The 14,461-nt window shown below is 38.7% G+C and overlaps 1 protein-coding gene across 3 annotated transcripts in view; it reads left to right on the forward strand.

Annotated features, from left to right (window-relative positions):
• ESRRG (estrogen related receptor gamma) overlaps positions 1-14,052 on the forward strand; it is a 219,434-nt gene extending 205,382 nt beyond the window's left edge. For all 3 annotated transcript variants that reach the window (XM_040636013.1, XM_040636015.1, XM_040636014.1), the window contains 2 exons: positions 1,065-1,334; positions 13,739-14,052. In XM_040636013.1, the coding sequence (XP_040491947.1) occupies positions 1,065-1,334; positions 13,739-13,983 (515 nt within the window). In that variant the 3' untranslated portion in view covers positions 13,984-14,052. The remainder of the gene's footprint in view (positions 1-1,064; positions 1,335-13,738) is intronic.
• Positions 14,053-14,461: the final 409 nt, after the last annotated feature.

Below are 14,461 nucleotides of genomic sequence, written 5' to 3' on the forward strand. Positions count from 1 at the left end.
TATTGGACCACATTTTCTTTTTCATTTTTTTTGCATGTCTTCCTAAGCTCAGAAGGAACTTTAAGCCTGTATGTGTGTTATGTGTGAATTCAGACCAGATTGTTAGTGAAGAATTGAAGGAGTCGTCCAGATATTTCAGATAAAAATAATATTTAATATAGCTACTGTTATTGAACGCGTATTATAAGTTAGTATTTTGCTGGGTGTTATTTTGTATGTCCCCAAAACAAAAATTGACTTTCAAGTAAATTGTCTTACCCATGATGAAAGAGGCAGTAGCTCAGTGGGGACAGTATTTAAACTGAGAGGATCTGGTTCTGCCCATATCCTATCCATGGAACTCCATTGCCGCCATATTTATCTTTTTAAATAATTGGATTTTAATAAGAAGAATAAACTGTGGCTTTTAGATTTGTTGAAGAGGCCAAGCTGCTAAGTATTCTACTCTCTTTTATACCAATAAACACCATTTTAAGAGGAATTCATGTCATATATCAGTGAGTGGAAAAGATCAAGTTCAGAAGGTTCTCTTGGGTGTATGAATACTCATTATTCACTGAGCATCTGACTATTACAGAGAAATGTTTCCAAATTGCACTCTACAGTGTGAGCCTAAACTGTTTGTTTTTCTTTATTTGGGAGCTCTTTTTTTTTTTTTAACTTCTATGTTGTTTATCAATAGTAGTTTTTAGAGATGAAGTGGATATAAATCTGACTTCCCAAAAGACATTTATAAAAATTGTAGCCAAAAATCGATTATATTTAAAGACTACATATTATTTTCTTTGGAAATGAAAGAAACAAACCTACTTTTCTGTTATATGCATCTCAAATGTGTCTCTAAACCCTATAATAAACACCAACAAGTTGAACTGGTTTGTTGAACTGGTTTGTGACTTTTACTTTGCCATTCGTAGAATGATCAGGGGAAAATTTAAGAGCATCTAATCAAAGCTCAGCATAATTTTGAGCACTGATGCAGAAACCGACTCCCATATGAAACTAATGTTGCATTATGAAATTATGGCTTTAAAGTAACTTGATCTGCCCATCTTCCCGTGCAGGCTTCTCCACGCTGTCCCTGGCGGACCAGATGAGCCTTCTGCAGAGTGCTTGGATGGAAATTTTGATCCTTGGCGTCGTGTACCGATCTCTTTCGTTTGAGGATGAACTTGTCTATGCAGATGATTATATAATGGATGAAGACCAGTCCAAATTAGCAGGCCTCCTTGACCTAAATAATGCTATCCTGCAGCTGGTAAAGAAATACAAGAGCATGAAGCTGGAGAAAGAAGAATTTGTCACCCTCAAAGCGATAGCTCTTGCTAATTCAGGTTGGCTTATTGATATAGTCATTGTTACACTTTTTAATATTTCAGTTTTTACCCTTCCCTCAACTTCTTCTTCAGGGATTTGCTAAACCGGTTGTAAATTCTGTATGAGGCAGCACAATTATAGTCATTACAGCTTTCTAGTGAAAAGTTAGAAATAGGAAAAGTCCACTGGAATTATTTTTATTGTATTTACTTATTGAAACAATGAAACTTTTACCAGCCTGTGCATTTCCTAACTTGTAGTGTAAATGGATGCTCTCAGGACAAAATTATATCCATTGTCTTGTAGGCACAAGTGAAAATAAGTATGTGCCGTGGGTATGCAGAAAGCATTCCCTCCCCCCCCCCATAAATGCACATTTTTGCAATTGGAAAAACATACATACAGTTTTCATTTTGGTTATCAAAGAATACTCTTGTTTTCTTGAATTCTGGAATTCTGTAGAAGGCAACTTCTACTGGAGTATTTCTCTGAAAGTTACCACCTATGCAGTAAGGGTTAAGAATGATGGGTATAAACAGTCTTAAATTTGAACTGAAATGTACTAAAATAGCAACTCTGATAAGTAAAAATCATTGCTGCTTTGTTGTTTTTCCCTTTGTGCCTCTCCTAATGCTTTATTGTGGTCTTAAGTCTCTTTCAGCATTTGCATATAGTTCAGGATAGATCCCTCCTCAATGACGGGCTGATCTTTAGATACCTGCGTGTCAATAACGCGCTCTGATGCTATGTACCATTGACAGTCACACCGTGCCCCTCCATCTGCTTTTGTTTTGACCCTATCTTTGAACTTTATCTTGGTTGCTGGCCAGTAGTTTTCCCTTTAATTACAAGAAGGAAACTGTCAATAAAATCTGTTAAATGGGATGCAATGAGTGGCTTGAATGGGCGGACGGCTATTTGTTCAAATTCTGCAGCATTCAAGGTATTGACAGTTTGTTTTCTGGGGCCATATGTGACGATCAATCTCAGGCTGGGCTCAGCCGCGCTGAAAAATGAAAACCCAGATTGCTTTTGCTTACTTGTGGATGACGACTTTGTGATTTGGCGCAGTCCTAGTGAGATGAGACCCTTCTGCCCAAATTGCCCCCATGAGAGCTGGGGATGCGTGACTGTTTTTAGAAATAATTTTTAATTGATTTTGTAATTAACAGTTCATCCACAATATTGATGCATGCATCCTTGGACTGATAGGAGGGAAATTGTTTTCAACAATGAAGTTGTACTTTCCTATTTGTCTTCATAATGAAGTTTAGCATTGCATACTTTTAATTGCTGACCACACCGTTCACCTCCCTTTTCCTCCTCCCCTGTGAAACTGTAACATAGGATTCTTTATGACAAGTGGCACTGTTGATGCAGACATCTCAGACACCCCTTGTCTGGCTCTCTTAGAAGACCAAAGTGGGAGATGGAAGAGACATTTTCCAAGAATTTATTAGTTTGCATGGACTTCGCATTATAGCATCTCTCATCATCAGATGAAAAATTCTGTAGCAGTAGTTTTGGGAAGAATTTCTGTGTGGTAGTCATATAGTGAATCTAATTGAAAACACCTACTTGGTCAATTATGTTCAAAATCCAGCAAGCATGTTTTATATTTTTTATATTATGTAATGCTTTTTAAATTATTAACTAATTGTGAATGCTGAGCAATGCTAAAACTTGACCACGATTGCTAAAATCTTATAATTTTAGCTGTTAGATGCGTACTTTATGGCTGTGGATTGTAATTGAGAGTACCTGAATTAATCAGTAGCAACATTTCTGTCTGTTGTTTAGAAGTATAATCCTTAGTGTTTTGATATGGAAATAGTCGAATCCCACAGAACCTGCTGTTAGAAGGAGCAAGGGACCTACGTAAGAGCAATGACTGGTGATGAGAAAGTCTTTAAAGAACTCGTTAGTTTGCTTTTCTTGTTTAAAGCCAGAAATGGTTAACAGGCCCTCTCTTTTTTCTCTTATGCTGGTAGTGAGTAACATTAATTTCTTTCAGGAAATTTCTCTGTGTCACAGTTATTCTGCAAGTGCTTGTAACTTTTTTTTTAGGTTCTCAATACCAAGAAAAATTAATTGAATCAGAGTCCATAATAAAGGAGAAAAGATTGTGGATTATATTGATATCTAAATTGTGCCACCTCTCTTGTGCTGTATAAATATGACCCTTCTCTCATGCATCTAACCCCAAACCCCACCATTTTAACATGGGATAAACTACTCAGAAAATCTTTTTTTTTTTTCCCAAACTGTCAATATAGCGCTATTTTATTCCATCTTTTGACCATTACTTGGATGACAGTAATAAAGTTGTAGATTCATTCTTGCTTAGATCCAGTGATTTTTAAACTACTCAAAAATGCATCAGTATGAAAAATGTTTTCATGGATACTCTAAAAAGCCCACAGTTTTTCTTTCAGTATTTAGAAATTTTAGATGAACATAAGTGAGTTTTTGTACAAAAAAAAATTCGATTTTAGTGTTATTTTTATAGATATCTTAGCATTCCCTATATGGCTGTGGATGTTAACAACCACTGTCTCATTAATCTAAATTTCAGCTTATTTTAAACATCTGTCTTTATTCAACAATTACAAATATTGTGCATGTACTCAGGAAACAGGGAATTATCTTCTTGATAATAGCTGTCATATCTTTTTGTAGCTCTGCTTCTGGCATATGTGAATTCAGGAATCCTTACAGGACCGGGAACACCATTGGAAGTACTTTCCCTATCTTGAAGGATATGGGCAAAAAAACCCCAATATATTATGAACTAATACTGTCATTCTCACATTCAAATATTTGGAAACCCTAAATAACTGTCCCAATTATTTTTGAAGATAAACTCACAGGCTTACGTAAACTATATACTTTCTTTCTTTTTTTTTTTTTTTTAAGATTTTATTCATTCATTTGACAGAGAGAGACAGCCAGCGAGAGAAGGAACACAAGCAGGGGGAGTGGGAGAGGAAGAAGCAGGCTCCCAGCGGAGGAGCCTGATATGGGGCTCGATCCCATAAAGACCAGATCACGCCCTGAGCTGAAGGCAGACGCTTAACGACTGAGCCACCCAGGCGCCCCTATACTTTCTTTCTTTTGAGCACCAACTATCTCTTAGGCAATTACTGCCTCTGTGATATAGCCCTGTGCAATCGAATTTAAGAAGGAAAATCTAAGTCACAATGTTAACATTATAATTGTTAGGCCCCAGTTATCTCATCCGTACACCAAGAAGTTAGACTCGTCTCTAGAATTCCTTCCATTTCGGGAGTTTTATGATTCTGTAATTAATTTTATGTCTTTATGGGAAAATTTAGTGAAATATTACTACATGCATTTTGAGTAAGATTATTTCATGTGATTCTATTGTCTCAGTTTGGTTCTATTGATTATGTTTAAGAACTTGTGTGAAGCTATTATCACTGGCTGCAAGGAAATATACTCATTTTCACATAGTGGAAGACTAAAGCAGCTTACGAGTAAGAATTACTTTGAGTGTGGTCATTCTCTTTTGCACACAAGGCCCTCAAGCTTCACAGCTGCCACTCATCCCAAGTGATGTCACCAGACCTGCCCCCAACCTGGAGCCTTTTCAAGAATAAACAGAATCTATGGCTTAACTGACTTTTTTTTTTTTTTACGATTTTATTTATTTATTTGAGAGAGAGAGAGAGAGAGAAAGAGCATGAGAGAGGAGAGGGTCAGAGGGAGAAGCGGACTCCCTGCTGAGGGGGGAGCCCGATGTGAGGCTTGATCCTGGGACTCCAGGATCATGACCTGAGCTGAAGGCAGTTGCTTACCCAACTGAGCCACCCAGGCACCCAATGCTGACTTTTCTTTTTATTTCTACAGCAGACTTCTAGAATAATAGCATCTGTTGATATAAAGAGTAATATTTTGGTCATCTGTTTCAAATCATAAGTAATTATAATCACATCTTGACCGTGTTTTGTTCTTGAGAACATATGTTTGATGTGCAGAATTGTGATATAATTTCAAGGGATAGAAAGTTTAAGATTACTGTAGGAGACTGGAATGAGGGTCATCTTAGTCATATAAGTTTGGCCTCGTGTTTTTCAGTCTTTTTTCATTATCACTCCCTTGGGGTAGCCTTTTTAGATATTTTTCCTTAGGAAGTCCCCAATGAAATATTAATATCATGAATATATTATGTATCTGTTTGTGTACTGTACAGATATGCATTTTACCTAAAAAGAGATTTGTCCTACTTTCCAATTCCAAATTTCAATCCCTTTAAGAATGCATGTTTTAATCACATAACTGTTTTCTTGTCTGTAAGATGAGGCAGGTGAATTACATAATGTCTCATATCTCCTAAATGGCCTAAAATTTTTATGTCAGTGACTTTTAAGTGAGGGCATTGAGTTTGGTCATATATTTTGTGTGTGGTTATGTGTGCCTTTATGCTGAATTTGTAATATAGAAATATTAACATCTTCAGGGATCTGAACAATTAATGTAAAAGTGAAAAACATCTTCAGTCCCTTTGTATGTCTTGGGCCCTCAAACACTATTTTATTGAAATTTTGACTAAATTTGCTGATTTGATATTCTAGATGTAGTTTTAGATATTGATCAAGCGATTATCCTTTTTTAAGGATCTTTCTGTGGACATTTTCTCTTTTTTTTTTTTAGCTTTTGCTGGGGAATCTCATTTGATTTCCACAACATGCCTGTGAGGTAGACATGTCCAATAGCATTTTTGCAGGTAACTGAAGCAAGCTGGTAAAGATGTGTAGCCACTGTGAGGCAGAGGGTTGGGCCCTCTATCCCTTGCTATCAATAAGCTATTTCTATTCCACAAATAAGTAGCTAGCACGTCTTTAAATGGATCAACACAGAAGACTAGCCAATGCAATTTTATATCTGCTAACCGAAATTAGTGCTTTTAACTTAGCTTGAATTTTGCACTCACTTTGTCTTGCTGTCTTCTTGGAGTTACGGTAGTATAAAACCACTCTTGAAAGTGACAAGGAAGATTTGGAGACAAAAATGTTTACTACCTTTATAGGTTTTAATAAGAAATAAGTATGGGTAGGTCTTTTGTGACAGGTGGATACTTATAGTTAACTTTTACCCAGACCAAACCATAATTAATACTCTCTGGGAAGTCAAAATTATGATTTTCCATTGCCTAGTCTACTTTTCTTTGGCTTTTGCTCAAATCTGCCATCACTGTTTGGGTTATTTTAATTTTGCTTAAGATGATATAATTGAGTTGAATGGGTAGTTTTATTTTATGTAACCCTTTAATTTCATACATAATATGATATCTCAAATTTTTATGTAAAAAGTAAAGTTAGGTTTTCAGATGTTTCATAATATGTTCAATGATCACTATGCCTTGACATAGTGTAAGAAATATTTGCTGCAAGTGTCTCTGTGCTTCCAACTGGGTAATAAGTACATAAATACTCTGCAATTGCTTTACTTCTAGGGAATGACATAATATAACATTATTTTCATTACAGATCTTGAGATAGTGACTAATCCCTTAGTAAAAGGTCATTAGCATGGTACAGATCATTTATGATCTGTTATGATATTGTGAAAGATTGAAATATTTACCACCCAAGTTGCTATCAACATTCACTTATTTTTTTAAGATTTACTTATTCATTTATTTGAGAGAGAGAGAGAGAGACATGAGCAGGGAGAGAGAGAGGAAGAAGGAGGAAGCAGACTCCCTACTGAGCAGGGAACCTGATTGGGGTGGGGGTTTGGGGCTCGATCTCAGGACCCTGAGCTCATGACCTGAGCCAAAATCAAGAGTCGGACACTGAACTGACTGAGCCACCCAGGCTCAGTCAACATTCACGTACTGAGTATATTTGCCTTTATCACTTCTAGTAGGAATTAGAAAGCTTCCAGATAAGTGGTAGATATTGGAGGGAGAGAAAGGCCTTGAGTACTTGTAGAGAAATAAGAGACTTAGCAGGGAATTCCGATTATGCAAGGTAAACAATAATCGTAACAGTAATTTGGGGTTTATGAGAGGGAAGCCAGGAGGATCTGTGGCTCAACACCCAATGCAATGTGGGTAGGAATATAGTAATATATTAATATATAAATATAGTACAGGAATGATTTGTGGAGCTTCAATAAATGTTGAAGTCTGGCTTGATAGCCAGAGCCAGAAATGAGGAAAACAGTCTCCCCCTCCCAAAATGTGTGTGTCTCCACGGAAAGCTACGAAATCAGCACACAATAAGAATTGTTATTACTATTTCCAACATGAGAATTATAACTTTCCTGCATTAGGAAAGACCTAAAAAGCCTTTCGAGCCAACCTCCTAGTTGGCATGTGAATAGCTTCCTTGACATTTTTGCCAAGTGTTTCTACTGACTTGTTTGGAATTCTGCTGAACTCACTACGTTCTAGAAGGGACCATCCCATCAGAAGTTGCTCACGGCCCCGCTCTCCATCTCTCTCTGTCACCATTTTGATATGAGCCCAGCATAGATTTAAAAGAAAAACACACCCAAACGGGATGTGTAACTTAATGAGTGTATTCGTTTTCTACGGCTGCTCTAACAAGTGGCCGCAACTTGGTGACTTCGAACAACACACATTTATTCTCTTACTGTTCTGGAGGTCAGAAGTCCATAAGCATTTTCACAAGGTTAAAGACTAGACAAAGACAGGGCAGTGATCTTCCAGCTGCTGGAGTGACATTCCTTGCATTGCTTGAGTTATGGCCCCTTCGTCCATCTTCAAACACAGCAGCGTAACACCGTACATTGCCTTCTTCTTCCTTTGCCTCTCTCTCATAAGGATACTTTTGACTTCATTGAAGACCCTCCCGGATAATCTAGGATAATCTCCCATGGCAGATCCTTACTCACAGCTGCAAAGTGTGCTTTGCCGTATAAGGTAACATTCAGGTTCCAGGGATGGACTACCTGGATATCTTGGGGGCCATTTTGCAGTCTGTCACAATGGCAATATGATCAAGGATGGGAAATAAAAATTTGTGAGCTATCCCAGAAACCCCTCCGTGCGTCTTGTCCTAGTATCACCCCCGCTTCCTTTCCCACAAAAGTAACCACTATTCTGTTGTGGTTTTTATCACTTCCTTATGTTTCATTATGGCTTTATCACTATAAATGTGTATCCTCAGATAGGATTGTTTAGTCTTGCCCATTTCCAAAAAAAAAAAAATTTTTTAATGGAGTTTTTAACTCTCCTTTAATCTAAAACTTCATCTTTCATTTTCATTTTCTTACAGTTTCTCTGTTGAAGAAGCCAGGGCACTTGACCTTCAGAGTTTCCCACAGTCTGGACCTTACAGATTGCATACTTCGGGTGCAGCTCATCATGTTTCTCTGCCCTTTGCATTTTGTGCAAATTGATAACTGGATCCAGAGACTTAATCAGACTCAGGTTCAATCCCTGTGACACCTAGAGGTGGTGTGCTGTTCATTGGGAGGCACACGATGTCCAGCTGTCTCTGTGGTCTGTGAGCAGCTATCGGTGCTCATTACCTAAATCCGTGCATCACTGGGGGTTTCAAAACGATGATCTTCTTCATCTATTTTTTACATTCAACCATTGGGATCCTTACATAAAGTGATGCTTTCTCTCATCTCTTATTGATGACTGATGATGCAGTTTATATAGGAGCTTGATTCTTTCCCGTCATTTGCCAGTTTTCAAAATAAAGAATTGATGAATTCTTTATTTTTTCCTCCTGTCTTTTTAAAATGTCATTATAATCAAATTTATTTAAACGTACTTAGTGGATTTCTTCCTCCCTTCCTCCCTCCCTCCCTCCCTCCCTCCCTCCCTCCCTTCCTCCCCCCTCCCTCCCTTCTTTCCTTCCTTTTTCCCTCCCTTCCTTCCTTCCTTCCTTCCTTTCTTTTTTTTTTTTTTTTAGAGAGAGAGAGAGCTCAAATGGGGGGGGTTTAGGGGGCGGTGGAGAGGGAGAGAGAGAATCTTAAGCAGGCTCCGTGCCCAGTTCAGAGCCCAACACAGATCTCGATCTCAACCCTGAAATCATGACCTGAGCTGAAATCAAGAGTCAGACGTTTAACCAACTGAGCCAGCCAGGCGCCCCTATTCAGTAGATTTCAATCAATTGCAATTATAATCCTTTTGGAAGCTCAAATTGTCCCATTTTGGGTCAGCTGGAGTCTCTTCAGGTTGGCTTCTGGAATCTTTCTGAATGACTTAGTAGTTATAGATAGTGTCCTTTCTATCTAGTATAAGATGTTCCATACTTATCTTAAATATTTCCTGGCTGAAGCCTGGAGTCTAATTATAAGCTGGGTGCTAGGTTACTCATTGCTCGTTATTGCATTCCTGGTTTGGCCATCCTTCCTAGGCCTTCTCAGTGGACAGAGCTCTCTCTCTCTCTCTCTCTCTCTCTCTCTCTGTGTGTATCTTGGGGATACCTTGTCACTTGGTTTTGTTTGTGAGTATTGTCTGTGGGTTTTTAGTTTGGCCATCTAGTTCTGTTTTTTATGTACAGATTTGGAAAGATTAAAATATCTTGCTGCCACCGCTGCCATCATCCTAGAAAGTTTATGATTGGCACCACTTTTTGAAGTTTACGGTCAGCTGTTGATGTCAGTCAAGAGCTAGTTTGCATTACAGTCAACCAATGTTCCTCAGTACCCAGCCGATTGTGGCCAGGAGGAGTACTCTGTTAGACTCCTTATAATAGTGCATATAAAATTTTTGAGATTAAATTATCTTTTAGAAAATAGACCTTTGTTCACTTCTCTGTCTTTTCCATCATGCTGTGCTTCATTCCTTTAGTGATCAGAGAGTCCCATCGGCTCACCCGTTATTATCCCTATTCATGTAGGCAATTTACAAACACTAAAGAAATCAACACTTGGGCTCCTCTGAGTGTTGATTTATATGATGTACTAGACTTGACTCTGAATATGCTTTGTCTATTTTTAATATTCAGTTCCACCCTCAAAATGAGATTTGACACCATTGAGAAAGTATTGCCAAGAATGAGCTACAAGTCCTAAAGATGGTTCCCAAATAGGATTTGAGCATTCTGGAGTAGCTATACCCACAATAGTTAAAATTTTTCCCATAGAGAAAGGCGGTATTTTATTTCAGGTAAAATACTAAAAGAAGATCTTCTTTTGCAATGGCTCTGAGTCTCACTGCATTTTGCAACTGTAGGTGTGAGGATATTTAGCTGTCTTCCCAAAGTAACGATCTGAACTAGACGTGTTCCTTTAGGATCCCACTTCACAGAATAAAATATTGGAATTTAATGAAGGGGTTCTATTTTATTAGTAAGTGTTAAATTTAATATATGAGTGACAATACATGCTTCATGTGAACACTGGTTATATTTTGAAATCTGGATTATTTTAGAATGGAAGTCTGGTTTTGTAGTTCATAGCCCTGACTTGGCCGTAGAAGCCCCTAGATTTTTAAAAATATGGAGGATGCCTTGGATCGAGCTAAAATTTTCTGATTAATAGGTCTGGGCCCAGACATCTTTGTTTTTAACCACTCACCCAGTGTTTTTAATGCATAGGCTCACCGTGTCTACTTAGTTCGTAAGCCTATGATTCCCGTTATTAAGTTTCACTGGTTTTCATTAGCACAAATACTGGGACCATTTCCTTTAAAATATAAAGCTAAAAAGAAACCAGTGCCAATGACCAAAGCTAAATAATTACATAAATTAATGCCAGTTCTATTGAGCCTAGCATAAATGTATAAATGTAGCCCAAAGAGCAAAACAGAGATTAAAGCCACAGAGCCAGAACTTGAACTAGGATCCCTAATGGAGATTAATATTTTCTTCAGCAGTCTGCCAGCTGAATCATGGTCTAATTAAATAGTTCAGATTTAGTGAGTTTGCATTTAAAGTATTAGCAGATCCGAGAATGGGTAAAGCTAAAATGAGTTAGAATCTTTTCTGTAAATGGGAAGTTAAATTATCATAGTAATTTGATTAAATCATTTTTAAATCTCTCAAGCTAAATCACAGCCTTTAAAGAATAGTTTGAAGTCTTAATTGCTGTTTGTGAGCATATCTCTCTGCTATTTGTTCTCGCCTCATTTCCTGTGACATCCTATAATATATCTCCTGCCGGGCAAGAGTAGTGGGGAAGGCAGGGCTTGGGGTGGGGGCTGAGATGACTCTGCAGCTTGCTTCACACGTTTAAAGGTCTGCCATGGAGAAGAAGGACATTTATTCTGTACCGTTCCAGTATTTAGAACCAGGACCAAAGGACGGAAGTTGTAGACAGAGTTGGAAAAATCTGAAGAAGACATTTCTAAGGATCAGTTCTGTCCCTTGCAAAGTAGAATGTTCTACATGCATTTGGAAATGTCTTCTTTAGAAATGTAGAGAAGATTCTTGATGAAAATGGAAGGTTGAATAAGAAGGACTCATTTTAACTCATTTTGGTTTTTAACAAGGGAAATGCCACGTGCACTGGTACACATTGTAGCAGCATATTTTGATACAAAGAAGCCCGAGTTAGGCCCACCTCTGACACTCCCAGTGCCACGTGACTTACAGGCAGCTGGGAGATGAGATGAGGCAGTGTTTATAAAGAGCTTATCAGAGGCCTCACCCCAACAGGTACTTAATATATGGTATACTTCTGACTTTTTTTTTTTTTTTGGTCTGGTGGGAAAATAGTTATTTCGTTTTAATATTGTCTGTAAAGATGCAATTCCTCTTCTCCCCATCCATTTTTCCCCAGTTTTGCTTTGCGAGCCTTGAGTCCCAGGACAGGTTGGGTAAGTCCACCTCACCTCGCTCCCTTCATGTGCAAGGTCAGTTTTTTGTGTCCCTGGACGCTCACCGTTAGTGTGCAGGCAGGCCCACTATTTTCCCTTCAGACAGCATTTCAGAGGAAAAATAGGAAAAAAAAATTCAGTGTGCACTGTGATTTCCATGACAGTTTTTCCCTCTCTCACATTGCCAGCCCCTAGATGTCTTTGGAAATGATGTGGGCTTGTTGCTATGAGAAGACACATAGGAAGTGGATGGGAACGTCATGCCGAAAGGAGCCAGAGAGAAACAGTCCATAGGGACAGGCTAGCTTACGTGGTGGGCAATGTCCTGAGTTCCACGCCAGGGCACCACTGGCTCAACCTGGCAGGAGTTGAGTCTTGAGCTGTAAATGCTCCTAAGCCACTGGATTCCAAGTTACTCAAAACTCTTTTGGAGAAACGTGTCATTAACCACCTCATGTAAACAGTGGTCAGTTTACCAACAATGTGGTGAAACGATTTCAAAATGACACAACGTAAGAGAAAAAAGCAACAAAATACAAACAAGTTTTTAAACGTGTTCCTGGCTGTAGCTGTCAGCCTTTTAATTATGGTGCCATAATTTTTTTTTATCATATGTTTAGCCACTTGATTTTACATTACATTTCTTCTCTCTTTTTGTGCCTGTGACCTGATATTTGAATTATATGAAAGATTAGGCTAACTACATATATCTTAGAGCTCTGCATTCTCAGAGAACGAGAATTATTAAACATGAAGAATCCCCCAAAGACTCCATTATGTGTAATTAACAGATAAACTGTCATCAGAATCAATAAAACGTGCTAAATGATTCAAACTTGTATATAATTAAGTGTCTGTTTTAGAGCTCAAGCAGTAACTTTTCTTTTTCCCCACATCTCACATTTCTCAAAGGAATAATTGTGGCAACCCTGTTAACCCTTTCCTTGCTTGATTGAATTAGATTTTTAAGTGAGTCACTGAAGGGCAAAGTTCACCTTCACAAATCTGAAAAATATTTCAGAACTCATTAATCTAAAGACTTCATTTGTTTTTCAGTAGACGCAGACGGTGTAAGGATGCTTTAATGAACTGTTAACAGTACACTGAAAGTCTCGAAAGGAGAGCAGTTTATTGTGATTTCTGTATAGTCGACACCTGAACAGAGTCTTAAATTCAGTGTATTTATTCTGCGTTCTTAAAACCTTTGTCATCTACTTTTTTTTTTCCCTTTTGGGAAATATGGGCTTTTTGAGGGCAAGATCATAATTTTAGACAATTTTACCTCCGTAGCACTTAGAATAATACTTTTAATAGATGACCTTTGATAATTGCTGAATGGGTGAGTAAATACATGAATGAGATCATGAATAAAGTAACCAAGATTGTAATCCGTTAAAAGGAAGTCTTCTCTGGTTGCTCCGTTTTGGGAGGAAAAAGGAAACCCGCACCTTTAAATAATGGATTTTTTCATAGTCATTTCCGTGTTCTAAATCCATATTGGAAATCGTCTACTGTAGGGAAATTTAGAAAAAAAAATAGAGGTTTTGGAAATGTAAAACACTCGGAGCAAATTACAGCTTAGAGCTTAGAGAAGTTGCCCCAGATGGGTTTGGGTTCTTATTGACGTGGTTCTGTGTCTCGCTTGTTGCACAGACTCCATGCACATCGAAGACGTGGAGGCCGTTCAGAAGCTTCAGGACGTCTTACACGAGGCGCTGCAGGATTACGAGGCGGGCCAGCACATGGAGGACCCGCGCCGCGCGGGCAAGATGCTGATGACGCTGCCGCTCCTGAGGCAGACCTCCACCAAGGCGGTGCAGCACTTCTACAGCGTCAAGCTCGAAGGCAAGGTCCCCATGCACAAACTTTTTTTGGAAATGCTGGAGGCCAAGGTCTGACTAAAAGCTTCCTGGGCCTTCCTGTCCTGCACGCCGAAAAAGGGAAAATAAACCCCAGAGTGATGTCGAAGAAACTTAGAGTTTAGTTACCAACATCCAAAATCCACGGACTGCACTCATCACTTAGCAGCAAGACTATGAAGCAGCTTCAGATCCTCCGTATCTTCCCGATGAGTTTCTTTCTCCCTTTTCTCATCGTCCTTCTCCCTTCCCTCCCTCCTTGTTTTTTTTTCCTCCCTCCCGTATTCATCCTCTCCCTCATTTCTTGGCTTCCTTCATTACTGGTTCCCTTTCTCCTTCATTTCCTTCCTTCCCTCCGCCCTGCCTTCCTCCTCTTACTCGCCTCCTTCTCTTTTCTTGTCCTTCCCCTCTCTCCTAAATTGAAAATATCTCTAGTTGTAAGGCCGTTGTCCCCTTCCTTGCCTTTCCTTTTCCTTCCTTCCTTCCTTCCTTCCTTCCTTCCTTCCTTCCTTCCTTC

Source organism: Ursus maritimus, unplaced genomic scaffold (genome assembly GCF_017311325.1).
Source record: "Ursus maritimus isolate PB19 unplaced genomic scaffold, ASM1731132v1 scaffold_2, whole genome shotgun sequence".
Lineage (NCBI taxonomy): Eukaryota > Metazoa > Chordata > Mammalia > Carnivora > Ursidae > Ursus > Ursus maritimus.